This window comes from Dermacentor albipictus, chromosome 7, assembly GCF_038994185.2.
Source record: "Dermacentor albipictus isolate Rhodes 1998 colony chromosome 7, USDA_Dalb.pri_finalv2, whole genome shotgun sequence".
NCBI lineage: Eukaryota > Metazoa > Arthropoda > Arachnida > Ixodida > Ixodidae > Dermacentor > Dermacentor albipictus.
The window spans coordinates 81,313,992-81,341,235 of record NC_091827.1 but is presented as its reverse complement, the minus strand read 5'-3'; the positions used below and the strand labels follow the sequence as shown (position 1 = coordinate 81,341,235).

General features: G+C 45.2%; 1 protein-coding gene across 4 annotated transcripts in view; it reads left to right on the top strand.

Annotated features, from left to right (window-relative positions):
* The first annotated feature begins 12,586 nt into the window (after positions 1 to 12,586).
* LOC135896908 (uncharacterized) overlaps positions 12,587 to 27,244 on the top strand; it is a 65,742-nt gene continuing 51,084 nt past the window's right edge. For all 4 annotated transcript variants that reach the window (XM_070522407.1, XM_070522408.1, XM_070522406.1 and 1 more), the window contains exons 1-2: positions 12,587 to 12,721; positions 21,377 to 21,433. In XM_070522407.1, coding sequence (XP_070378508.1) covers positions 12,673 to 12,721; positions 21,377 to 21,433 — 106 coding nt within the window. In that variant the 5' untranslated portion in view covers positions 12,587 to 12,672. The remainder of the gene's footprint in view (positions 12,722 to 21,376; positions 21,434 to 27,244) is intronic.

Below are 27,244 nucleotides of genomic sequence, written 5' to 3'. Positions count from 1 at the left end.
CGTCCTAGCATGCGAAGAGACGCTATGTGACAATGCGCGCCGCGTATATTATTACACCAGGTGGCATGCTATGTAGCACTTGCATAGGGAGCGCTTCAAGGCAGAGAAGTCTTGTGCAAGAAAAAAAAACATGATGGAGATGTGTAGAGATTGCTATAATGAAAAGCATAATTAAGTCCGTAAGTCCGTAAGTCCACCTGAATAAATGAAACAGGCTTAATGGCTCTAATGGCAGCTTACGTTTGACAGGGGACGCCAATAAACCGTTTTCAGCATTATCATCGTACCGTGCAATTTGTCATTATGATGATGATGATTTATTGGCATCGCCTTTGAAACGAGTCGGGGATAAATCGTTCCCCCACCTGCTTCAGTTACTCAGGTATGATATCAATGCTTTTTCCTTCTAGCATTCTTGTATGCATCTCTTTAATCTTCTCTATCAGCCTTGCACTACTGCGTATGCATGCAATGGATTGGGTCGTATCAGTCTCTTCCCTGGTTTTCTTTCACCAATACTCTAAGCGCTTCTTGCTTATCTCAACTGCTGGGCAGCTGATATTAGCGTCTACTTTATATCGTTTTATTATTTTCTATCGCAAATGTTGTACCTCAACGGAGAGTGAGAAATAAGCGTCGTAACCCTTGGGTGAGTCGTGATATTATTCATTTGAAGCGGAGACTTCAACGTCTTAGGCGACATCATTCTACATCTCATCAGTATTTGCTGAATTTAAAACATGAATTAGCACAGAAACTGTCCACTTCGAAATCGCATTATTTTAGGGTTACTCTTCCTTCATTCATAATAACAGATCCCTGCAAGTTTTGGAATTACCTTGGCCATCAAAAAGAGGTCATAAAAGAAATTAAAAATGATGATGGGAGCCTCGTTACCAACGGGAAGGAAATAGCTCAGCTCTTCAATGGGTACTTTCAAACTGTTTTGGGGGGCCCTTCAGATATGGTTTTTGATGCACCGAAACAATCCATCGATCCTGGCGAGGTTCCTGTCATTACCACAGAAGGGGTTGTGTCGTTGCTTCGTAAAATAAATATTCGGAAAGGTCATGGTCTTGACGGATTTCCAAATGCTTTTTTAAAGCGTTATGCCGACCATATCTCGGAGCATCTTGCTAAAATTTTCACTTTATCTCTGCAAACCAGTGAGTTACCTAAGGATTGGAGGAAGGCTCGTGTTGTACCGATCTATAAAAAAGGGGATAAGCTACTCGTGACTAATTACCGACCGGTATCAATTATTTCTACATCCTGCAAACTCCTAGAGCACATCGTGACCCGCTTTATAAATGACTTTTTAAAGGAAAAAGACATCCTATCACCTTTTCAGCATGGTTTCAGGAAGGGCATGTCAACCACTACTCAACTAATTACGACGGTTCATGACTTTCTCAGCGTACTGGATAACTCGGGACAGATCGATGTTCTTTTTCTTGATATGGCGAAAGCTTTTGACAAGGTACCGCATTCAAAGCTTCTTTATAAATTGCAGTTGATTGGTCTTCCGCTGTATCTTGTAGAATGGGTCAGAGCATACTTAAATGGTAGAACGCAGTCTGTTGATGTGAATGGCACCCTTTCTGAATCGCTTGCAGTTACTTCCGGTGTTCCGCAAGGTAGTGTGTTGGGACCTCTGCTGTTTTTAATATATATAAATGGTTTAGTAAATGTAATTCCGCGGTCAGTGTCAGTAAAATTGTTCGCAGATGACTGCGTTGTATATAAAGAAATAACATCAATAGAAGACCATAAATTGCTCCAAGAATCTTTGCTTAAAATATGTCACTGGTGTGAAGAATGGAACATGAATTTAAACATTGATAAAAGTGTACTTCTCCGAGTTACGCGAAAACGAAATATTAGCTGTTACCAATACTGCCTCCAGAACAGTCACATTAGAGAGGTCTCACAGTATAAATACCTAGGAATAACTCTAAACGACCGATTAACCTGGGGCACTCATATTTCTGAGATCTGTTCAACTGCATTCTCGAAGCTCTGTTTCTTGAGACGAAAATTAAAACATACTCCTAGCCATATTAAGCTCTTGGCTTATAAAACTTTCATCAGGTCCAAACTTGAATACTCGTCCGTAATTTGGGACCCCCACACTAAGAAAGACATCTATCAATTAGAGCTCATTCAGAGAAAGGCAGTACGTTTTGTTTTTCATAAATACAGAAGGTCAGACTCCCCAACACAACTTATGAAGGACAATAATATCCCGTTGCTTAGTTCACGTAGAAAACTTAGCCGCGTTTCTTTCCTTCATAAAATTTTGGCAGGAAAGCTTAGCATTGCTCCCCCCTCATTCCTCACGCACTCCACAACTCGAAGGACCCGACATTATAGCGAACACGCATTACAGCCTATATTTGCTAAAACAAACTCATTTAAGCGCAGTTTTTTCCCTCAAACAATAGCTGATTGGAACACGCCTCCTGAATCGATTTTTCGCTCTCCTGACGAAGAACAGGCCCTGCAAACTTTATTTCTTCAATCTTACAAGATCTGTACCTTACAAGATGGAAAAATAAACTTTCATTCATTCCTTTCATTCATTCCAAAGTAAGCAGTTTCAATGTTCATTGTTTTAGTTTCTGCTCTGTCATTGTTAATTTTTGATTCTCTTGTATGTTACATGCAATGTAATCTTTTTTTTTGCATATGCGTGCTGTTATGATTTGTGTTTTCATGCCCCTCCTGCTTGGGCCGATCTGGCCTGCACTATTGTGAAATAAATAAATAAATAAATAAATAAATAAATAAATATCCAAGCGCTACTGAAAGTTGTACGTTACGTACTGGTCTGACTAGGTGAATCCCTTCGCATTACTTTAGAATGTGCTGAGTGCTTGCGGCATTTTAGGTTCAGCATACACATACCTAATCTAATTGTGAATGTTTGCTCCGGTACGTTTTTGTCCTTAGGCAACGTGCTTGGGCCTAAAATAGCAATTCACTACTTTTCGTGTTATCGTAAACATTTTCTCTCCTAATTTGTTTGTTGTCATTCTTGTAAATTTTTCTGGTCTTTTTTTTTCGTTTCCATTCTGTGCATCCAATTTGTTGTCTCCGTTTCTCTCACCTTCTTTCTAATTACTCCCGGCTGTCTATATACACTTTCATTAACCCTGTACTTGGTTCCCCTTCTCCCTTCCCCCAGCGTAGAGTAGCCAACCAGACTATGGACTGGTTAACATCCCTGCCTTCCTATATTACTGTCTCTCTCTGTGTACTTGGTTATCAACTTCCTGGACCAGGTCCTCCATTCTGTGTGCAGGCTTTTTAGTACAGAGACTAGTGCACATTAGTCCCCATGTATTTTGATCCATGTTCCTGAGTCTTTCTTCGAAACTAATTTTGCCCTGCGCTTCTCTAACCTTAAACGAGGCTCAACCCATGTGCCCTCGCACTGCCTCATTTGATATTTTGCCGTGGGCTCCCAAGGCCGACCGTCTCGCTGATCTTTGGTTAAATTCCAACCCCGACAATATATGCTATTTTAGCCATGGAACAACATTGACGAACGTCAGCGCGAGTACCATGACTCCTTTCCAGATTCCACGGACCACTTCATAATTATTGGGGCTCCAAAGTGCTCTAGATTTCGCCTATGCAGCATTCAGCATCGCTATTATTTTCAGATTATTTCAGCTCCTACCGATTTCAGATTTTTCAGATTTCAGCTCCTGCCGCTGCTCCGGCTTACGCTCTGAGTGCACTGCGTGTGCCGCGCAGGCCTGCGCCTCTTGTGTGTGTGTGTGTGTGTGTGTGTGTGTGTGTGTGTGTGTGTGTGTGTGTGTGTGTGTGTGTGTGTGTGTGTGTGTGTGTGTGTGTGTGTGTGTGTGTGTGTGTGTGTGTGTGTGTGTGTGTGTGTGTGTGTGTGTGTGTGTGTGTGTGTGTGTGTGTGTGTGTGTGTGTGTGTGTGTGTGTGTGTGTGTGTGTGTGTGTGTGTGTGTGTGTGTGTGTGTGTGTGTGTGTGTGTGTGTGTGTGTGTGTGTGTGTGTGTGTGTGTGTGTGTGTGTGTGTGTGTGTGTGTGTGTGTGTGTGTGTGTGTGTGTGTGTGTGTGTGTGTGTGTGTGTGTGTGTGTGTGTGTGTGTGTGTGTGTGTGTGTGTGTGTGTGTGTTGTAATTACAGAACAACACCACTACAATTAAAAGCAAATCTACTTTGTAACGTATTTTTTTCTTCATCTAGCATTGCACGGTCACGTCGGGTCGTGTGGTGACGAATACAAATTCTGTGTGTTTCGAATCAGCCGCTATATTTAGACGCAAGAGATAAAATATTACGACTACAAACCGCATTTTTAACTTTAAAGCCTAGTGAATATATTTCCTCTGGTTTTGCACTGTCGGAAGTTGCTTCTAAGTTAAACACGATGCTGTTATGCCATGACACTGCGCACGAGACGCAAAAATTTATATTTCATTTTCAGGACCTCTGCCCCACCCACCCCGCCACTCTCTTTTCATACTGTAAATTTTGATGTCACTTCTATCAGGCTAACAAACGAAAAGAAAGGAAGTTAACCGAGGGGCCCGATTTTTATTAGTCATATCATGAGAAGCCAACAAACACTGACACCAAGGACAACATAGGGGAAATTACTTGTGCTTAATAAGTGGAATGAAGAAACGATAAATTCATGGAAGTTAAGGTGGATGAAAAAACAACTTGCCGCAGGTGGGGACCGAACCCACAACCTTCGCATTTCGCGTGCGATGCTCTACCATTTGAGCTACCGCAGCGCTGTTTCCTCATCTACTTTTCCCAGGTATTTATGTATACTAGTAGAACCCTGGGAGTGTTAGCCAGCGCCACCACTCACAGACCTAGGCGGTGGACGTGGAACGTCCTTCTTGCCGCAGGCGTCACGAGAACGTGATCTTTTTTTGGGTGAAGGCACCTGGTCAATAAACCCACATATGCTACCTGAAGGCATCAATGTTGCCGGATTCGGGACCCTCGTTATGCAATAAACGAGAAGAAAGGGGGTTAGCCGAGGGGCCCGAATTTTATTAGCTATATCATGAGAAGCCAACAAACACTGACACCAAGGGCAACAGGGGGGAAATTACTTGTGCTTAATAAATGTAATGAAGAAACGATAAGTTAGTAGAAATTAAAGTGGATGAAAAAACAACTTGCCGCAGGTGGGAACCGAACCCACAACCTCCGCATTTCGCGTGCGATGCTCTACCAATTGAGCTACCGCGACATCCGGCTTTTCTTTTAGCCATTGGCATATTTAGCCATTCACATTTCTTGCTGCCGTTATCATATTTCCCTGTAGAACTGGTGTGGTGCACCAGTTCCCGTATCATGCCGAACGATGCATATTTATATATGAAGACGAGGCGCTGCATTAATCTGTACTTGAAAGTCCACGAAAGGGCAAGCTAGGTTGATAGGCTGCCGCACACCGAAGCGCATTGTGGAGCATGTGGCTGTGAACACCGTTCTGAGCAATACACTGTGATTCCCAATCACAGTTATTAAACGAGGGAAACAGTAGAAGAGTTCTGTATTTGGGAAAACAAAATATGTGTTCATCAGGTCACCTTTGAGCGTCATTATCACAGGGTGAATTGAATTTCCCTCGAAACATTGGCGGAGAATATATGCAGAATCATGTGCGCACAACGTTGACGTCTGTGCCGTATACGTATGCTTCCAATTTCAATACCACGCTTGTTCTTGTGCAATGTTCTTGGAGTGCACGTGATGTGATCGTGTATAAAAGGTGTGTTCATTTCAATAAACTTCTCAGTTGCGAGTCAGCGCCCGTGCTGCCTCTTCGCGTCGGGCGGGGGGTTCTTGGCTGTACACAAGATGAAGCTTAACGAACTTGCCCAAAGGTAAGTTCCCTTAAACATCACGAGCGAGTGTCATAGCAAAGTGGGGCAATGCCGGAATACGTCGCATATAGCCGGAGCAGTGGAAGTCTCACCATTACCACTTAAGATGTCAAATAAACGCGACATCGCTAATACGGTGTCTCGCTACATAGTTGAAACGTTATTCGCGTTATCGTCGAAAGTCATAGCGAGATAAGTTCTGGCATAATGTTTTTTTATTGCCGCGCGAGAACTAGTAAAATTCAGATGTCTTAAGAGTTTCAAAATTTTGTCGCTGCAGTTAAATGTCAAGGCGGGCAAGACAGTCTAAAAGAACTTTTCTGCGTGCTTAGCCTGTAATAACATATGCACAGAAAAAGTTTATATGCACAGAATTTAGAAACAGGCTAAATGCTGAACTAAGGAAAGCAAAGGCGGCGTACTATGAGGACTTATTTGCAAACGTTTCTAGACAACGCCCAGAGATTGCGTGGCAAACGATTAATCATGTTCTAGGTCGCCGCCAGGACGATACGCACCTGACATCGATGAAGCTGGGCTCACGTGAGATAACAGGCACAGCGCTTTCCGATTACTTTAACCACCACTTCGTAACTGCACAAAGCGATATTGTTGAAGGCAATGATAGCATAGGGGTGGCTTGTCATAGCGATGCTGTTCGCGAAAGCGCATTCTTTGCGCCTACTGATGAGTATGAAATATACAGTGCGTACATGGGGCTGAAAAACAGTAAAGCTTTAAATGTAAATAATTTGCAGATTAAACCCATAAAACATGTTTTGCAATTTATTGTACCTCCGCTTATGCACATTTACAACTTAATTTTAGAGACTGCAGTTTTTCCAGATGCAATGAAACACGCGAAAGCTTCGGTTATTTATAAAGGTGGTGATCGAAATACTGCGTCTAACTATCGACCGATATCGGTGCTTCCAATTTTTCAAAAGGAGTGGAAAAGCTTATTTTTGCTAGAATGATGGAATTTTTCAATAAAAAGCGTGTGCCACTAATTCACAATATGGATTTCGGAAAAACAGATCCACAGAAATGGCTCTTCTTGCGCTGAAAGAATACGTTTTGCAGAGCTTTGAAAATAACCACTACGCAGTCGGCATTTTTATAGACTTTAGTAAAGATTTTGACAGCCTCAATCACGAGATTCTTATTCGGAAGCTTTGTTTGTATGGAATTCGTCGGAAACCGCTAGAATTACTCAAATCATATCTGAAACATCGACATCAGAACGTTTCCATTATTGACATGTTCGTCCCTCTTAAGTATTGTATGTGGTGTGCCTCAAGGAAGTATTCTTGGGCCACCTTTGTTTAACATTTTTATAAATGATATCATGACATTAAACAGCGAGGTTCAATTCATTATGTATGCAGATGATTGCACACTGTGTCTCAGGTCCTGATGCGAATGAACTTGTGAAAAAATGTAATAAAATTATGACAAGTTTGTCCGATTGGACACAGACAAATAAGCTTAAATTCAAAGAAAACAAAAGTTCTAATATTTCGCGCTAGAAATAAATCACTTAACATTAATCATGCTATTTATTTTCAGAGCCAACACATTGAACTGGTTGAAGAATTTAAAATTCTTGGAGAATACTTTTCTTCTAATTTATGTTGGGATGCCCATATCAAACATCTCTGCGGCAAACTCTCTGCGGTTACCGGTGCTATGGCACGTTGCCGCACATTTCTGCCTACGAGAGCAAAACTTCAAATATACTATGGTCTCTTCTTATCGTATATAAATTACTCTTACCTTGTCTGGGCTACAACATCTAAATCTAACTTGCAAAAGCTGGTAATACTTCAAAAGAAAATCGTTCGGTATATAGAGAACGTTAATCGGCTTTCACCAACAGACAATATATTTCTCGAGTACAGACTAAACCGCGTTGATAAATTATACGAACACAGATTACTAGAAACGATTTACTTCTCATCCTAATATGTTAAGAATTATTTTACATCCCTTGCTCAGCTAGAACTCTGCACTCACACGAAACATACTACACGAAACCCTGAGGTGTGGAAGGTACCACGGTTTCGAAACAATTACAGCTTACAGTCCTTAACACATAATATACCGACTGTACTAAACAAATATAAGCACACAGCTACGCTAAATAAAAATGGTTTGCGTGACTACTTTCTTTCTTTATAGTGCATTCAAGTGTAAAATGTCATTTTTATGCATACGTGCGATGTGTAATGTTTGTTGTGTATAAAGACTTCAGTGTATATATCATGTGAATGCTACTGCCATGTAAGGGACCCTGGGCCTCCGTCAAGCTGCTGCGACAGCTTTTTGCCCAGGTGTCCCTCCAGTTCCTTTTTTCTGGTAAATAAAATTGATTGATTGATTGATTGAAGTTGCAAGAGCTCGCTGCTACAAGAAATAAAGAAATGTAAACAGAGCGTAATTTTCTAGCCTGTGGTTCAAAAGCAAACTCTGCTCTATTTCCTTTGTGTTGTGGGCTTGGAACGTCAAGTATTATTTGTCTTTTTTTCAAGAACAATGTTGTCGAAATAAGATATAGAAAGGATGAGCACATAGGCAATGTTATTAACTTTTTAGATTACCTGAAGGTCTGCATTCTGCAATTGCGTAAGGCGCATTTTCAACCTTCTAGCAGTCAATGTTTTTTGTCCTAAACTAAAGCATACGTTAAAAAGTACGCTCGATTCTAATGTACGGAGTGAACAGCTCATGTTATGCAAAAAAACTTAGGTGAAACCAAGAATACACGGGACTTCCCTATAATTTCCCTTTATCTCAACGCGCCCTGTAATATCTTGCCCCTAACAGAAACCCTTCCGTTCATGTTGAACACTTCTGTATGTTCTCTTCCTACAATCACGTAAACAATGAGAAATTCAGATGAATTTGTTGTTAATTCCGCAACAAGACGGCCGAAAACGAATGGTTCTTGAAGTTCACAGAGAAACGTTTCAGCAAGGCCATCTCAGCTTTGCAGCTAGAGCATACGCGCGACTGATACCGGGTCTCTCGTCGGGCTCGCAAGAAAGTCAAGTAGGATATTTCGCAGAGCTTTCCCCAGTGAACGTCAGCGCTTAGTTTACAGTTGCTGCGTGTGACCTTTCCTGCACGTGCCGTCCTCGTATATGCAAAGAAGCATATGAGGTGGCGTGAGCAACACGTGGTTGTCATACACGGGCTAGAAAACACTGTGTCAGGTGTTTGCTTACGCATCTGCCGCAGCTGCTATTCCCATACGGGCACACACATTTCGAAGACGACAGGTCGAATTTTGCGGCAGGTATTTTCAGTAGGTTCGTCAGGTGTTTTCTTTGATAGCGATTGCTTCCGTCTGCTCAGAGGAGAGACCACGTGACACTTATTTTTTTTATATTTTTTCACGTGAACTGCAATAAGCTTAAGCCGGTAGTTAGCATTGTGCGGTGTCACCTGTGTTTCTCGTTCCTTAAATTGACCTGAAGCCTGCATCATCATTCGCGAATAACGGAAATTCCATTTTGGTTTGAAATGCCCGCTTTTGGGGCCGTTAATTTTGTGGCAAACAAAATCTTTCTCTATGAGGCTGTGACAGAAGTCGACGCATGCGATTCTCCCATCTGCGGTCGGTCCTCATAATGTCTTATGTACACAGTGTTCAATCTGAATGGAACACCGAAAAAACATATTAGTTCAAACCTTTGTAAAATGATTTAGAGCATTCCAGACCAACATTGTAGAAGGAGCAACTCGAGAACACGTTAGCGAAACGGGCCGCTCATAAAGCTCCGTGCAGTTCTCGAGAGGCCAAAAGCATGTAGAGGGAAGGCAAGAAACGGTTACCAGCAATAACGATAGCTGTCAGCGCATTATTTTGTGGCCATTATTTCATTCAGTCAAAACGGACGCCCTGTCAGCAAAATGTCCATGCAAGGACACAAGGGCGTTTCGCCTATTTCGACACTATCTGTTTACACACTTATTTCATGACCTACCCTGCAAGAAATTTCATATTGTCTGTACAACGTAAAGAACGTTTTCACCGTGTAACAAACTACATAGACCCGACGCCCCTTTTGTAAGCTTCACGAAAGCATGAAGTTCGTTCGTTTACGCGTTCGTTCTATCGCCATAATTGTAACTTTGAAATCCTACTTTCATTATTGCATCTTCAGCATAGCGTTGTCGTCATGCAACGTCGCCACGCTCCTCCTTTAACCATCGTCTGTCGCCACATTGCTCGATTGCCATTTGCATCACCGTCAACGGTCATTGTGATATGAGTTCTGATGTAATTTCCAGCCTTACATGATCGTTCAAAAGCTTTTTTGGACCCCCCCCCCTCTTCACCTATAGGTCACGTGACGTCACGAAAGCCGCGATAACTCTCCATCTGATGTAACGTGTACACACTGATTATGCGTGATTGGACCGAAGAAATGAAAAATAGTTATTTCTAATTTGACGCCTTTTCGTCATTAGCCCTCGGCTATTGGTCAAAGGTTTTAGGGCTGCACCCACTTCTCCTGCCTCACACGCGACCTCACAAAACCGCAAGAACTCACCACGTCAAAGTGACGTGTATGCGTTAAAGATGCATTACTATGCCGAACAAAACTGCATTCTCTTCTGAATAGCCGCAGGCTGCCCCGTTCCGAAAGGAATAAAAGATGGCTGCCGCCGATCGCTCCGAAACTGGCTACTCGCCCCTGCTGGAGAGCATGGGTTTATTTGCGTGTAATAAAGCTTTTTGCGTGGCCGTGTAACGTTTTCGTGAACTTTCGGCACGTTTATGACCTCGTTCTGCCAACTCTTCATTGCTGAGGATCCATTCTAGCGTCATTCCTAAGCTTATTTTGCATGCCACCGCGATTGTCGACGGGCCGCCGCAAACTAAGTAAGAGAAAGCGCACCAATCGCAGACGCCGGCACCACCCTCTTCACCCAATTATCGATATTCAGTGCAGTGGCTCGGCCCCATCGAATCCCTCTCCACTTGAGCGTGCTCGTCGCCTCTTGTGAGCCAATTAGATAAGACAAGCCGCTCAGTGCAGGCAATGTTATTCGTTTTTCAAGGAAACAAAAGTGACCTCCTATGAACGAGGGCAGCATATGATTGCTTTGTTCAGAAAACCCTGCGGGTGACCGCCCTATGATTGCGTCAGCGGTTAGGTAAATTTGACGTCAAGAGATTGGAATAAAAAACATATTGGAATAGTTTTACGTTATACGGCTCTTAGGCTACAAGCCACATCAAGAAAATGCCGATACTTTTACTGCGATTCTCAAGTGCGTTCAAAGGGCAAGCATAGGCTGAACTTCTAAGGAATAATCTCTATGGTGAGCCTTGATACTCGCTGAATATCCGATGCGGTGAGCCATCTTAACTGCATCAGGGATAGTGCTAATATACTTTTGGCATGTGCTCAACGTGCATCGTGAAAGAAACCCATAGCGGGTCTACAGTATCTTAGCGCCAAGATCACACACCATGGCTAGATAACTGAGCGATTGGAGGAGTTCAAATGTGGAGTAACTAAGGAGCAACAGTTCGATTACAGTTATTTGTTCTCATTACATAATCGCACTTGTATTCAGGATCGAAGAACAAAATCCTTAAAATGTTCGGACAGGGTGAACGTGCTTTGGTTTTTGTGTCTGACAAAGCTTTTAGCAAAATATACACTAAGAAGCAACGAACAGAAACTGCACACATTTCCTGCAAGAATGCACATTTTCAAAGCAAACACAGATCATTACGTAAGATGCAGCTCGGCAGTGCATAACACATACAGGGTGTACTTTATTCTTTAGCTGCATAATTTTTTTTAAAAAATTGCCTGTGGCAGATAGCAATAATATTTCACCTTTATCTAAATTAGTTCATGAGGCGGTCATTACTCTTGCAAGAAAATTTCCAAAATAAATAAGTAACATAGATACGCTTATTGCTCTCTAATTAATTGCATTATGGCACATATTTCCATCTACGAATTGTAGCTACTGTGTATACAAGGCCAGTCCACTAGGAGCGAATCATTGGGGCTACACCACTTTCGAGGTAATAATTTTAAAGGGTCCGACAAAATGCATTGGCGTTCCATTTACTGTAGTGCTCAAATGCCTAAGGCAGTGTTTTATTAAAGAGAGCAAGTCGAACAGCAGCGCATTGTTACTGCAAGTCGCACGGCGCATATATCGAAACTGGTATAGTACACGGAATTTGTTCCAAGTTCATATTGCGCTATCTGCCACAGGAAATTTCGAAACACTCGATGCAGCTAAAAAGAAACACCCTATAAATAGGTCCCGAAAGAAACGCATAAGCCATGGGGCAGGGAATCGTAACTGAAAATACGAAGTATCTGTGACAATTTTGACCTTTGTTTCAAGCGCGGACACCGGGTATTTAGCAACATGCAAAAGCCTCTCAGAAATAAGCAATAAATAAAGCTTCGAGACATAGCAGAGAACCCCGCCCGAGAATTACGCCGCAGACAGTGCATAAATCCTAAATGTAGAGCTACCTAACCTTCTAGACACTGAACACTGTGTCGTTACCCGCGTCATCATAACGCACACTTCCCAAGGTGTGGAGAACCATTGTTGCGAAACTGCTTTCGCGACCAGTGTTTTCCTCGTCAAGCCGCTCCTGATAACGCCTTGCTTCTCTGCGCTCCCAATACTTCTGGACGATAAGGCGAGAATGACGAAGTGTGCTTCCAGCTCCTTCAAAAACTCCTACGTTCGAGTGTGTCGCCCACCTTTCCTCGAAGCTCTCGCGGTGGCAAGATGATCAGGACACTCGAACTACTAGCGCTGCTCGTCGGCGCCGTACTCGGTAAGGTTTTGAAATAGTGATTTTAATAACCACAGTTCGGTAAGTTATTAAATAAAATTCGACAGAGACACTGAAGACTGCTTACGTGTGGGAATTCGAAAGAATTATAAACCCTTTGGTGAAATGTTTTTTTTATTTCGCACGTTCCTTGACGGCGCATGCTCTCGCTTGCGTTTTACCTGCACGTCGGTAGAGCCAAATGAAAACGCGCCAAGCGTGTGAACGCGATTGCTTGCCAAGGAGGAGCACAGCTCGAAGTACCACTCAGCGCTATTCAACTGGACATTAGTGCGTTTTATTGTATGCACTCACCTTATAGGCTTATGACGTGGCGCCACTTCCTCGCCATTGGCTGCGCCGTCATGCGTGAAATGAACCCCGCACTAGGCGCAACTTTAGTCTGCGAGCACCGTGGAGCCGGCGTGGCGTTGGTGAGGCGTGCTAGTCTCCATCTCAAAGGCACGGGTTCGGTGCCCCGCCAGACCGAAATTTACCAACTATTCTTTTCGAAGCCAATAATTTACTTCGTTTAGGGAAACCCCCCTGAAAAATGTATAGTGAATGGGAGCTGTTTGTTACCAGTTCTTTCTTTTCTTTTTTTTTGCTCTTTGGGCCATCGGCCATTTTTAGTACCATCTATCGGTCACGCCAACTTCGCCACGGATTTTTTTGGGGGGCGTGCAATGCTTTCGCATTAAAATTTCCTGGAAATACAGGAGATCGTATGCACTGGAAAAATGTTTACTTCCTTAAAGGTGTTTTCTTGTCCCGCGGGTAACACCCCTACCGTAAAGGCGTTTCAAGCATTTATAGAGGACGACAACGGTGGTCTGGCTAGACGTACGATGAGAAAAGACGTAGTTGAAAACCATGTAATCATTCTGACGGCTTTCGGCGCAAAGAAATGTCCGACAAGAGACTTTCGTATCTATCCCTGTGAAATTCTCCTGTGTGATATTACTGTGCACCCAAGAATGTCGGAAAGATTACATAGTTTTGAACTACGTCTTTTGTCATTGCACGTCTAGTTATGGCTCAGGTGTCGTTGTCTATAAATTTTTGTGATGCCCTTATACTAGGGGTCCTACCGTTTGACAAGAAAACATCCTTAAGAGTGTAGACATCTTTACAGTGTGGAGTCATCCAAGGTACACTGCAAAGGGAAATAATCTTGGGTTATTACTTGCGCGGAACTCAGAATATAAATCTGGCACTTGTAGTATTAGACGCATCGTACTACATGATAATAGCAGTAAACATTCAACCTCAAACATTTGGCGATATAATGAAATGTGCACAAGAGCCTCAAACATTTGGTGATGTTATGAAATCTGACTTTTTTTTATTTCGCCATGTGCTGCACTAGCTAGAGTTATTTTTGAATAGTTACCAAAAGAACTACATTTACATATGTGCTTCTGCTCTGCAGAACTGAGATGAATCAGTAGTACATCGCGAAAAACCCTAAATCTCTGACGCTGTGTTTAAACTATATATCAAGCTAAGCAATACTCTGAAGCTTTTGGCGTTTAACTTGCAGAATAGGCCGCAATAGTCTTGTGTAAACTTGGTCGCTCCTTTGTTTGTCGCATTCTGGTTCAAACACGACCGTTGTATTACTTAAAAAAAAAACATGCTACCACAGATTTAGGCAAAGGTCATGCACCTTGAACCTCATTGCTACTTCACTTCAGTGAAGACATAGTAGGGAGTTGAAGGTTGCATTACAAGTCATACATTACCGTGATACCTTAGGCCCTCTGAACATAAGCGTCATTTACTATTAACTACCCCTGCAGGTTACTATGATTTGGCCGCACAATAACAGGGCCCGCACCAGCGCAGTCCCCGATGCTTCGATCTAAATTCCCCCTTCTTCCTTGCTCTACGTTGTGACAGAAAGAAATGGTAAAAGCGGCCATCGCTCGGTCATATCTCACGTAGAGAACAAAGCGCTAGAGATGTTCAGTCCTTATTACTGAGAGTCCCACAGCTATTTGTTTTGAAGCTGCAAAGCCTGAAGAGGCAGTACCGAGACGGAAAAGCGTTTTGACTTTCATCTAACAAATGGTGGTGGTGATAAACTTTAATAAATATTGAGCCGTATGTTAAGCTATTCCTGGGTTGGCCCTTGGTCTCGTGAAGTGGCCAGCAGTCGGTGACGTCCGGCGACTTCCGAAGCCCAGCCCACCAGCTGCTTTTGGACAGCTGGGTCGGAGATGGACACCGCGACCTCCCATCGCTCGAGGTCAGTGAGTTGCCATTCTGATGGCGGCTGGAGCTCAGAGCATATGTACAGTATGTGATGGGAATCAGCTCTTGGGGCTCCACATAAGGTACACTCTGGGGAGAACAGCCCTGGGTGCATTAGTGCTAGAAGGGCGGGGGAGAGAAAAGTGCGAGATTGTAGCTGGCGCCACGTCACCTGCTCTACTTTAGTGAGTGATTTGTGAGGCGGAGGATAGTGGAGTCGTTGCTCTCTGCAGTGGAGTGAAATTTCGTGGTATGTAACCATTCGGTCACGGGCGCTTCCTGGCTCGGCGGCTTGCCCTGCTCGGTTGACGTACGCTCGAGCGGTGTCATGGGCGGCTTCGTTGCCTGGATGGCCCGCGTGCGCGGGGACCCATATGAGTTGAATGGGCCTAGTGAGGGGCTGAGAGGAGTTGAGAATTTTATGGGCAACGGCATGCGTCCGTCCTTTTGAAAAGTTTCTGATCGCGGTCTTTGAGTCACTGAATACGAGTGTGGCAGTGGTTGAGGAGATCGCAAGGGCAATTGCAGCTTCTTCGGCTTCTAGTGAGGTGTGCGTTAGGATCGATACAGCTGCTAGAGGTGAAAAATTGTTACGGATTGCGCAAATGGCAAAGGCTGGCTGAGTGGTGTATGCCACGGCATCTACGTAGACAGCATCCGTGTGCTGGTTGTTGTAACGTTTGTATAGTGCCTGGGCTCTTGCTGCGCGTCGAGCTTGGTGGTGGACTGGGCGCATGTTTTTTGAGAGTGGATGCACTGTTAGAAGCTTTTGGGTGGCCCCGGGGGTGGGGTATGTAGGTCGGAGAGTGTTGGTTGGGTTAAGACCTAGATTCTTAATAATGCTGCGGCCTGTAGGGGTGGAGGGGAGACGTTCAAGTTGTGCCGTCCGGTGAGCTTCGGTAAGCTCGGCTAGTGTGTTCTGTATACCCATGAGTAAAAGTCGTTCGTTGGAGGGTGTGTCGAGGGAGGTTGAGGGCGGTCTTGTATGCCTGGCGAATCAGGGCGTTGATTTTCTCTTCTTCTGCTCTCGTGAGGAAGAGATATGGGAGAAAGCTTGAACTAGGCGACGGAGGTCATGTTCTCTCATGCCCCTGTGTCGGTTGGCAATTTATCGTATGAGCCGCATTGTCTGATGGACGGTGTTTGTGAGTTTGGTTATCGTGGCGGTGTTCTTGCCGTTTCTCTGGAGCAGGATGCCTAGGATTGGGACCTTTTCCACTTCTGGGATTGAGGTGCCTTCCAACGTGAGTTTTATTGGAGGTGGGGGGCCTAGGTCCGTCCTACATCTAGGTGGTCGAAGAATGAGTAACTCGGATTTGGTAGGGGAGCATGCCGGGCCGACGATTGCAGCATGCGCTGCCACCAGGTCAGCACCGGAGTGCAATGTTTCTTCTATGGCTCCGGCAGTTCCTGTGGTTGTCCACAGTGTAATGTCATCGGCATAGGAGTGCGAGAGATTAGGTACTGCGTTTAACACCTTGGCCATGGGAATGAGTGTTATGTTGAAGAGCAGCGGCGAGAGGACTGACCCTTGCGGGGTGCCTCTGCTGCAGAGTGCGAAGGTTGGGGAGGAGAGAGATCCGAGGCTGATTTCTGCTGTGCGGTGTCTTAGGAAAGCTGAAATGTATTCGAAGGTGCGCGGGCCGGATCCTAGTGCCGAAAGCGCTTCTAGGATGGCGGAGTGGTTGACGTTGTCAAAGGCTTTGGTTAGGTCCAAAGCTAGTGTTGCTCGCGTGCGTTTTGCATTTCGGGGGTGGAGGGCCTCTTCTGAAATCTGAAGCATAACGTCCTGTGTCGACAAGTGACTGCCAGTCATCGCGTGGGGGAGTAGGCCAATCAACAGAGAGCAAGCCAATTATCGTGTGGGGGAGTGGGTCGTGATCGTCCATATGGTTCTGTAGGCGTTCCAGGACCACATGTTCGAACAGTTTGTCTAGACGGGATGTGAGGGAGATTGGGCGTAGGTTTTTAGATCTAGGGGTTTGCCTGGTTTCGGAATACAGGCTATGCGGGCGTGTGTCCATTGGGCTGGGAGCGCTCCATCTTGCCAGTACCTGTTGAAGAGGTCTGTTATAGCCTGTATGGAGCGCTCGTCCAGATTCCTGAGCGTCTTGTTGTTGATTTTGTCTGCCCCCGAGGCCGAAGTGGTGCGTACTTTCTGTATGGCAGCTTTAACTTCCCATTTGGAAATGTCCTCATCTAGTGTAGGATTGGGGCCGCCGGTAGGGAGCGGGGTAGGTGGAGTTGTGGTAAGATAATGTGCTTTAAGAGCGTCTAACAAGACGTCATCCTGCAGAGGGAACTTGTGCAGAATGCGGTTGACATTCTTCCTTTGCGCTGCTTTTGTGCCTCCTGGTTCGAGCAAGCAACGAAGAAATGTCCGTGTGTCTCTGAGGCCGAAATTACCGCTCATACGATCGCACAGCTGGCCCCATTGTTGGTGTGACAGTTGGCTTGCATGTGCTTCAATCTCCTTTACGAGAGCGGCTATGCGCCGCTTAAGTGGCCGATTGTGTTTGTGAGCGAGCCACCTTTTTTGAAGGCTGGCATGCGTTTCCCAAAGATGTAGTAAGCGACTATCTGCCGTCTCTGCATTTGGGGTGTTAGGGATTGTGGATGTGGCCCTAGCCACGTCCTTGGTGAGGTTTTGTGTCCAGGTGTCCAGATCTGTGATGGTGACTGGGACGTCTCTTCGGATTTGACGGAACTTGTCCCAGTCCACCACCTCCAGGCGTCGTTTTCTAACCTGAGCCAAGGTTGTGAGGTTGAGATCGGTGCTGAGTATAAAGTGATCACTACCGAACGAGTGCTGCATGTTGGTCCAATGACTGTTGGGGAGGTGTTTTGAGAGGGTTGGGTCCGGGCTGGTGTTGCGTTGAATACTTGTTCTGATCCTTGTGGGTTGATTTATGCCGTTGAGCAAGGATAAGCCTTCGTTCTGGATGAAAGTCCAAAGCGAGGTGCCTTTACGACAGTTCTTGCGGTAGCCCCAACTGGTGTGGTTGGCGTTAAAGTCTCCTATTATCAGAATGGGGTGGTCCGTACTGATCGTGAGTGCCTTGCGCATTGCTGCAATGAGAGGTGCCGGAGGGCCTTTTGGCGGGCTATATATGTTGAGTATGAAGAGGCTGCTGCCCTTGCGTGTGCGGGGTAAGAGTTCTACTAGGAGGCCGTCTATGTCATCAAGCTCTAAATCGTGCTCAATTGCGGTAAAGTTACGGTGAACCAGTGTCGCTACTCGCGTTCGTGGCAGCCCGCTGGTTGGCTCATGAACTGTGGAGTTTCGAAGCTTGACATTACAGAGAGTTTGCAATGCTTGCAATGCTATAACGGTAGGTATCTCCTCTGCTGAGAGGTTTTGGAGGTGAAGTTGCAGGTTGTTGCGCTTCGCTCGGAAGCTCCTGCAATTCCACTCCACACTCGAGTGCAGCTACGTTGTGCATCCATGTTGGGGGGTAACAGACAGGTTTATGAGACTTGGGCTATGTGGCTGGGTGATGAATGTTCCTTGTATGTGGGCCTGAATTTGAGCCATAGAGGCCGCATGTACGCCTTGACGTCGCTCGAGGGCAGTCATCCGGCCTGCAATGTTGGTCATCCATTCTAAAGTATCAGTGCGTAGGGCGTTCATGTTTTGTTCGAGACTTGGAACTATCGAGGTTAGCTGAGTGAGTGCAGCTGTGTCTACTGAGTTGGGGGGGGGGTCGTATTCAGCTTGCGCATTGCACTTAACTGGGGGGTTGCGAGTAGGTGACGCAGCGCGTGAGGAGGAGGTGGAGGCAGGGGAAGGAGTAAGTTGCTTAGGTGTGATATATTGTACTGGGTTGGGGGCGACAGAATTCTTTGTAGGCTGTTCTCTCCTGAGAAGTAGTTGTAATTGTTGGCGGAGCTCTGCAATTTCTAAACTCTGCTGTCTGAGTTGTGCTCTGAGCTCTTCATTCTCTTTAGCGAGCGAGGGAGATCCCGGCTTCCAGCTCACCTGTTTATCCATGGGCTGGGCTTTCGGTCTCGGTAGTGGCGGGAAGGAGCCGGACCGGCTCCTGTGCTGGCTTTTCCTGAGACGGATCTGGAACCGGTTCTGGAGTTGTTCCGAAGCCGGCTGCGTAATGACCGGGACTGGTGAGCCGTGCTCTCGGTGGATGAAGACCCGGCGGGATTGTCTGTGGCGGTTGTAGCATTGGTGTTGGATTTCGGGTTGCCAGCCCGGTCGAACCAGACTTTGCATTTTTTGGACCCCGTGAAGTGGGAGCCACCGCACAGGATACATTTGGAGTCGCACGTAGGAGTTGAAGTTGCCAGATGGGTGTCGCCGCATCTGTGACATCGGTTGCTGACAGCTTGCGGGCAGACGTCCGATCGGTGGCCCAGTCTCCAGCAGTTAAAACAGGCCTCTGCCTTGGCTTTGAAGGGGTGGCAGTTATAGACGGCTCCGTGGAAGTTGAGCTGTTTGGGAACCTCCTTGGCTTTGACGAAGGTGATCAGGATTGATTTAGTGCGGCCCAAAGGGCACGCGTCTGCTATTGTGTAGGATCGGCTAGGGTTTAGTTCGACGAGGTCATTGAATATGTCTTCTTGGGTTTGGTTGTAGATTGCATTGTGGCGAATTCCACGTACGGCATCGTCGGGCGCGGCGATGTAAGCCTTTACCGGGAATAGCTTGTCGTTGAGTTGGAGCGTCTGCAGCTGCACGTAGTTTTTGGCACGCACCTCGGCAGGGGTGCTGAATGTGAATTAGTTATTGTGTGGGTTAACTCTGAGTCGGTCGTGCTGCCGGGCGTCATGGTAGTTGAGCTTCGCAGCCGCGCACACAATAGGCAGCAGCGCACCGCCGTTACATTGTCGAAGATCCAATCCGCCACCAGGTCGGAAAATTACTTTCAGATCCGTAGCCGGGAGTTTTCGTAATAGAGCATGACGTTTAAGTTTTGTAGAAATAGTCTTGCCTTGATTGGGCGACGCCGACGTGGCCGGACCGGCGGGTGGGTGAGCTTGGGAAGCCTTCAGAGCCGGATTCGAAGTGGCTAGGATGGGGAAGACCACATTGCGGGCTTGGATTGCTCTCGACCAGCGCGGGTCGTTAGCGAAATCTTCGGGGATGATTTCGTCGCCTTCTACACTGTAAGCCATCATTGCCGAGGCCAATACGCAGGCGATGCGAGTATAGACGCACCGGTGGCCGTAGGCCTAACTGGCGGCCGCGGCGGCGGGGGCCCTTGCGCTAGGTACAACGCGAGGCCTAGCGTTCCGCGCCTGGCTCGGAGCGGTAGAGTCATTTTCGGGCAAAAACTGTCGGAATTGCACGGAAAATGGTGGGAACGGGTGCCGAACACTATCACTGACCGATTATGGCTTCCACTCGCGCGATTACCCTTGTACCTACAGCATGGGGCGCGCGGCCGCCATTTTTATAGCACTTGGAATTCATAGAGAACATCAGGGCGACGACAACGACGACGGTGGAAATTCAACTAGGGTTTCCCCACAGTTAGTATCGCAACAAAACAACTGCGCTGCGAAACGCGCAGTGTGAGGCATCTATGACCGCACGAATTGTGTAGCTTCCGCCGCGTTCCCTGTTAAATATGAAACAGAGTATAGAGAGTACGTAACGCCATTGTCGCTCTACTCACTGTGTGTGTACTTTCTAGTCGATTCTGCGGAAATTGGTTACACTACCAAGTTTGGACCCACGAGCTCTCCGCTACATCAACTGAAGCATTGGTGCAACGTTTGCTTTTCCATTCGTCACTACCTACAAAACGTTAAAAAATGTTTCAATTGCAGAAAAGTTTTCGAGATATTATTAGGCATCTCATTAAGCCCTCCTTTATTGTGCAGACAGACTGATCATTTTCAGCGCTCGAAAAGGAATCCTGCATCACTGGATTGCGCACTGTTTAAAGCTTCGAGGAATAGACCCCGTAACAAACTCCGTAAACCACATTAGGCCTTCGATAACTAAAAAAATCAGTTCAAAATATTCCAGTTCAATTTACTGATTGCTTCATATAATGAATACAGTGTTGGAAAAGCCGACATAATATTTCATATTGAAGCTTTGCCATTTCCATTGAACGTATGAAATGAACTTGAGGGTGATATATTGCCCAACTCTTGCCCAGAATTAGTGCATGAAATCCAAAATACATAGAATTCTAAATGCTTATATACAAATATATATATATATGTATATATATATATATATATATATATATATATATATATATATATATATATATATATATATATATATATATATATATATGAGGATACTTATAAACCCCGCACATTATGTGCATTTTCTTCTGGCTTGCAACGATTCTCCAATCTGAGTAGATGTCTTGTGACAGTGCAAAGAGCAGCGATATGTGCAGCGCTGCATCCAGGCTCTATTTCCAACAGGCGCTGACCAAATCTTCTGGCCTCCCAGAAATCATTCCGCAGCCTCTCCGCCTCAAGGTTTGTATCAGATTTGTGCTTCGCATGCTGAAATGTCATCCTGCTTGTAAAAAGGCGACAGCTTTGACAAATTAGCCATTATAGGGACATGGTTTGTTTTCTTCCTTATTCAAAAACATAAGAACTCGTCCTACAAGCGAGCACGATTGGCAGTAGCCTAAGAAGGCGAGTAGTACAGCCTCCTTGTTCTTCACCTGTTGCTGGCGGCTCCGTATAGCCTGTGCATGTAACTGTATTCACAACATGCGGGACACAGGCTTTCCATCATCAGAAACGCTGAACCACCTCAAATAAAATAGCGGGAATCTCAGAGCAGTAACCGACTGCATCTGATATGTTGCCTCAAGTCAACGTTAGGTTAAACAATGTAAAGAAATTGTAGAATGCAATCAAGTGCATTGTGGTTTAAAACCCGCATGTTACTTGCAACTTTTCAAACGGCAACTGGCGCATTGCCTCAAGCAGACAGACAGTATACACTTCCGCGGTGTTCTTCTTTATTTTGGTTTCTTTAAACAACAAACCTGTTTCAAATATTTCCGGTTCCTAAACTCAGGACAACAAATTAGCTCCCCAAGAAATGACACCATCGATACCACAAGCCCTAGTTCAATTTCAACACGCTATTTATCTACTAAATACCTGTACACCGTAACGTTGAAGAAAGCAACAACGGTGTTGGTAACGGAACTTATAGACTTGAAGATGAAAGAATGGCAGAGCAAATTCACAATTACAGGCGAATCTACGTAATGATGCATATGTCAGAAAGCAATGAAAAAGAAAGGAGTGTGTTCCTTTAGAATATTGCTCAAAATACACCCAGTGGTCTTAAGATCACGCCTTTACAGAATGCTGGAAAGAAAGGTTTAAGGAAGGTAATTTAATCATTACTCCCTGATTAAATTAGGCGCGCAAAGTTTGCGCATTTTCAATGATCAATTCAGTTCTTGATATAAAAATACATGTTTCAGCAGAATTCAAAGCACTAATAATTGTCTCCAGTATCGCCGATCCTGAAACGATTCTTTATTTCGAGCAGCCGCCTTGTAAAAGAGCAGACAGGGCATGTAGTGTTGAGCACTGATTTCATGCTCTATTTCCAACAAGCGGTGACTGTATCGTCATGCCTAACGTAGATCATTCCACAGCCTCTCCCCCCTTTCATCCTCAAAGTTTTTACAATAGTTGTGCTTCGCATGCTGCAATGTTATTCTGATTACGGAAAGGTGACAGCTTTCACAAATTAGAATTTCACCAACATGATTTATTTCCTTCCCTATTCATGCCCATAAGAAAAGCCCCTACAAGCGAGGACTGTTGCCAGTAGCCTAAGACGGCGGGTAGCTAGCATCCTTGTTCATCGCCTGTAGGTGGCCGTTCCGCAGGCTCTGTGCCTTTAACTGGACTGGCAACGTGCAGGACACAGGTTTTCCGTCATCAGAAACGCTAAGGTAGCTTACAGAAAATTTGGGGAATCTAAGTGCAGTGACCCATTACATCTGGTAACATTTCGCCTGAAGTCAATGTTAGGCTAAACAACGTAAAGAAACTGTAAACGATAATCAAGTACAATAACGTCTAGAACCCTCTAGTTACTTTCAACTCGGTAAACCGCGACTAGTGCAACGCCTCAAGCTAAGCAATAGATTATACGCCTTGGCAGTGTTTTGTTTTTATGCAATAAACGTAGTTCAAATATTTGAAAGACGTTTAGCAGTCATTTGGAACATTCTATCATGAATTTTTCGTGGGCAACCAAACACGTTCACACACTTGCGCGTTTCAATATGGCCACCTAGACAGGCTGAGCCGCTGGCATTAGCAGCGATTATGCGTTTTGATAGGGCCTTCTGCATTGATAAAAGCATCGATTGCTTGAAAATACAGCACCATATTTTGCTTTATGCAGGGTATAGCGTAATAAACAATACCATACGAAAGTCTCAAGACACAAGCACGAAGATCAGACAAATCTTTGTACTAACCATGTCTGCTCTGCGATAGCATGGCCAGAGTTCCATCTAGGAATTCTAGCATCGGTAAAGCTAGGGACCATAACTATTGTTAGAATGTTTACGATCCGCGACCGGCGCACTCGACATCGGGGGACCTCCATTACATCATACTCCAGATACTAATATTTATGTGTGAGCTCATCGCTTACATTACTTGAATGTGAAAATTTTGCGACTCTTACCCGCCCTAAGAAACTGCTCAGTGACGAGGGATGGAGGCAGACGTCAGAATGCGACGAGGAAACGTGCACCAAACGCAGGCCTTAAGGAGGCGTAGTTGGAATGCAGGTGAAAGCTTGCGCGGGCAAAGTACGCGCGGAAAACGGAAAGCAGTGGGTGAACTGCGTCTTGCATAGCAGCCAGGAGCTTCTGGAAAGGACGCGTTGGAACGAAGGCGAGCGTGCTGGCAGGGAAATCATGCGATAAAAGGAATGCACTGCAACAAAGTTCACATCAGTAAAAACGAGGTAACTGTGGAGATCCTGATATAGTGTGCCTGGCATGCTTTGGAGAAGGTTATTTCTTCAAAAATGGGAGTATTGGTTTCAAGGGTATAGTATGAGCTTCATCGGCAAGCACATCATAAAAGAATACGCACTAAATGCTATATGACAATTCTCCAGCGGGGCCTTTCTGCCCGAATTATTTTTTTTTTTGTCTTGCGTGCGCGCGTGATACGTCGCGCATTGTGTCTTTGCATCTGCTCTGTCTTGTTCAATACTACCGATCTTGCCATTACAAGAAATGGTGTAATATTTCAAGAAAACAGATTATTGGCGTAGCTTTATTGACTTAGTCATGATGCGCACTAATAAAACGCACATTAGTGAAGGACAGGCGTGGAATGTTCTGGACTGAACGGATAAACACAACGGCTAGACTAGAAATGAAATAGACTTCATACTCTACGCTAACCCTGGCATCACACAAGATGTGGACGTGCTTTGCAGTGGCCATAGGATGGCAAGAACTCGAACTAGCCTAGACCTGAGGAGAGAAGGGAAGAAACTGCTGCATAAGAAACCTATAAATGAGTTAGCGGTAAGAGGGAAAATAGAGGAATTCCAGATCAAGCTACAGAACAGGTATTCAGCTTTAATTCAGGAAGAAGACCTTAGTGTTGAAGCAATGAACGACAATCTTGTGGGCATCATTAAGGAGTGTGCAATAGAAGTCGGCGGCAACTCCGTTAGACAGGATACGAGTAAGCTATCGCAGGAGACGACAGATCTGATCAAGAAACGCCAATGTATGAAAGCCTCTAACCCTACAGCTAGAATAGAACTGGCGGAACTTTCGAAGTTAATCAACAAGCGTAAGACAGCTGACATAAGGAAGTATCATATGGATAGAATTGAACATGCTCTCAGGAACGGAGGAAGCCTAAAAGCAGTGAAGAAGAAACTAGGAATTGGCAAGAATCAGATGTATGCGTTGCGAAACAAAGCCGGCAATATCATTGCTAATATGGATGAGGTAGTTCAAGTGACTGAGCAGTTCTATAGAGATTTATACATTACCAGTGGCACCGACGACGATAATGGAAGACGGAATAGTGGAGAGGAATTCGAAATCCCAATGGTAACGCAGGAAGAAGTAAAGAAAGCCTTGGAAGCTATGCAAAAGGGGAAGGCAGCTGGGGAGGATCAGGTAACAGCAGATTTGTTGAAGGATGGTGGGCAGATTGTTCTACAGGAACTAGCCACCCTGTATACGCAACGCCTCATGACTTCGCGCTTACCGGAATCTTGGAAAAACGCTAACATAATCCTAATCCATAACAAAGCGGACGCCAAAGACTTGAAAAATTATAAACAGATCAGCTTACTGTCCGTTCCCTACAAAGTATTTGTTAAGGTAATTGGAAATAGAAGGAGGAACACGTTAGACTTCCGTCAACTAAAGGACCAGGCAGGATTCCGTAAAGGCTACTCAACAATAGACCATATTCACACTGTCAATCAAGTGATAGAGAAATGTGCGGAATGCAACCAACCCTTATATATGGCTTTCATTGATTACGAGAAAGCGTTTGATTCAGTCGAAACCTCAGCAGTCATGGAGGCATTACGGAATCAGGGAGTAAATGATCCGTATGTAAAAATACTGAAAGATATCTATAGCGGCTCCACAGCCATCGTATTCTTCCATAAAGAAAGCAACAAAATCCCAATAAAGAAAGGCGTCAAGCAGGGAGATACGATCTCTCCAATGTTATTCACAGCGTGTTTACAGGAGGTATTCAGAGACCTGGATTGGGGAGAATTGTGGATAACAATTAAAGGAGAATACCTTAGTAACTTGCGATTCGCTGATGATATTGCCTTGCTTAGTAACTCAGGAGATCAATTGCAATGCATGCTTACTGACCTGGAAAGTCAAAGCAGAAGGGTTGGTCTAAAAATAATTCTGCAGAAAACTAAAATGATGTTTAACAGTCTCGGAAGAGAACAGCAGTTTAACGATAGGTAGCGAGGCACTGGAAGTGGTAAGGGAATACATCTACTTAGGGCACGTAGTGACCGCTGATCCGGATCATGAGGCCGGAATAGTCAGAAGAATAAGAATGGGCTGGGGTGCATTTGGCCGGCATTCCAAGATCATGAACAGCAGATTGCCATTATCCCTCAAGAGAAAAGTTTATAACAGCTGTGTCTTACCAGTACTCACCTAGGGGCAGAAACCTGGAGGCTTACGAAAAGGGTTCTGCTTAAATTGAGGACGACGCAACGAGCTATGGAAAGAAGAATGATAGGTGTAACACTAAGGGATAAGAAAAGGGCAGATTGGGTGTGGGAACAAACGCGAGTTAATGATATCTTAGTTGAAATCAAGAAAAAGAAATGGGCATGGGCAGGGCATGTAATGAGGAAGGAAGATAACCTATGGTCCTTAAGGGCTACGGACTGGATTCCAAGGAAAGGGAAGCGCAGAAGGGGGCAGCAGAAAGTTAGGTGGGCGGATGAGATTAAGAAGTTTGCAGGGACAACATGGCCACAATTACAACATGACCGGGGTAGTTGGAGAACTACGGGAGAGGCCTTTGCCCTGCAGTGGGCGTAACCAGGGAGATGATGATGATGATGATTCTGAACTGATTATTACAAACGAAAACGAGGAAGCAAGCTTTGCGCTCACCTGTTGTCCTTAGCGAAACGAAACAACCTTCCAGGGCCCATCGTCGAAGTGGTGTTGCACAAGAGCGCATTCGCAATCGCTGAGAGTGTGGAGCCACTGTGCTAAAGGTAGCAGGCAACAATGGCAGCGCCCTGTACCTCCTAACGCTTCTTCCATTCTCTTTTGGGTTGCATCGGGCGCCAAACAGTCAGACGCGTACAAAACCAAGGGGGGCGCGGTGCACAGCGAGCAAGAACCTCGAGCCCTACCACCATGGAGGAAGGAAAATACAAGGAAGGAGCGTCCCGTGACAATTTTGAAGCCTAGTCACACAAAAATTTAGAGGAATGGGATGATGGGAAATGGGCCCTCACGTGATAGGCAAGCGGTAGCTTTAGCCGGCTCGCTTTGGTTGCGTCTCCGGCGGGAGTTATGGAAAATGCGCACATAGCCGGCAGTGGCAAACGCACACCGAGTCTGTGTTGTCAGGTAGGTAACGCAACCGAATTACTACGAGGCATGCAGCTTAAAAAAGCAGCAGACAGGCGCTAATGATGTAGCGAACGAAGGCATCGGTAAATAATTGGTATTGGTAATTAATGATGTACCGAATGAAGGCAGAAAATTAACCGGCATTGTGCTCAAGAAACGGCGACGACCACCTCAAGGACGACTG